The sequence below is a fragment of the Aptenodytes forsteri genome, unplaced genomic scaffold, assembly GCF_000699145.1.
Source record: "Aptenodytes forsteri isolate BGI_AS27 unplaced genomic scaffold, ASM69914v1 Scaffold99, whole genome shotgun sequence".
Lineage (NCBI taxonomy): Eukaryota > Metazoa > Chordata > Aves > Sphenisciformes > Spheniscidae > Aptenodytes > Aptenodytes forsteri.
The window spans coordinates 2,105,335-2,105,619 of NW_008795321.1; the positions used below are offsets into that span (position 1 = coordinate 2,105,335).

General features: G+C 66.3%; 1 protein-coding gene across 1 annotated transcript in view; it reads left to right on the forward strand.

The window, feature by feature from the left end:
• Window positions 1-285, forward strand: part of DMRT2 (doublesex and mab-3 related transcription factor 2) — a 27,227-nt gene that overhangs the window by 24,146 nt on the left and 2,796 nt on the right. The window contains exon 3 of the mRNA XM_009279954.2: window positions 17-119. Within this exon, the coding sequence (XP_009278229.1) occupies window positions 17-119 (103 nt within the window). The remainder of the gene's footprint in view (window positions 1-16; window positions 120-285) is intronic.

Genomic DNA, 285 nt, shown 5'->3' on the forward strand with positions numbered 1-285 from the left:
CTGATCGCTCTCCTAGGACAAGAAGGGGCTGGCGGGGAAGCAGGCGAGCCTGGAGCGCAAAGCCGTCTACCAGAGGCACGTCCGGACGCCCAGCCTCCTGGCCAAGAGCATCCTGGAAGGTAAGCGCATCCCCCGCCCTTCCACGGGCTCCCCGCAGCACCGGCGGCCGGCGGGGAAACCGGGAAAACCCGTAGCTCCCGGCCGAGGCGCGGCTGCTTACGGACACGCGTGAAATGCAGCGTTGTTTCCCGAAATAAACGAGGAACGGCGTTAAAGCGCGCTCCG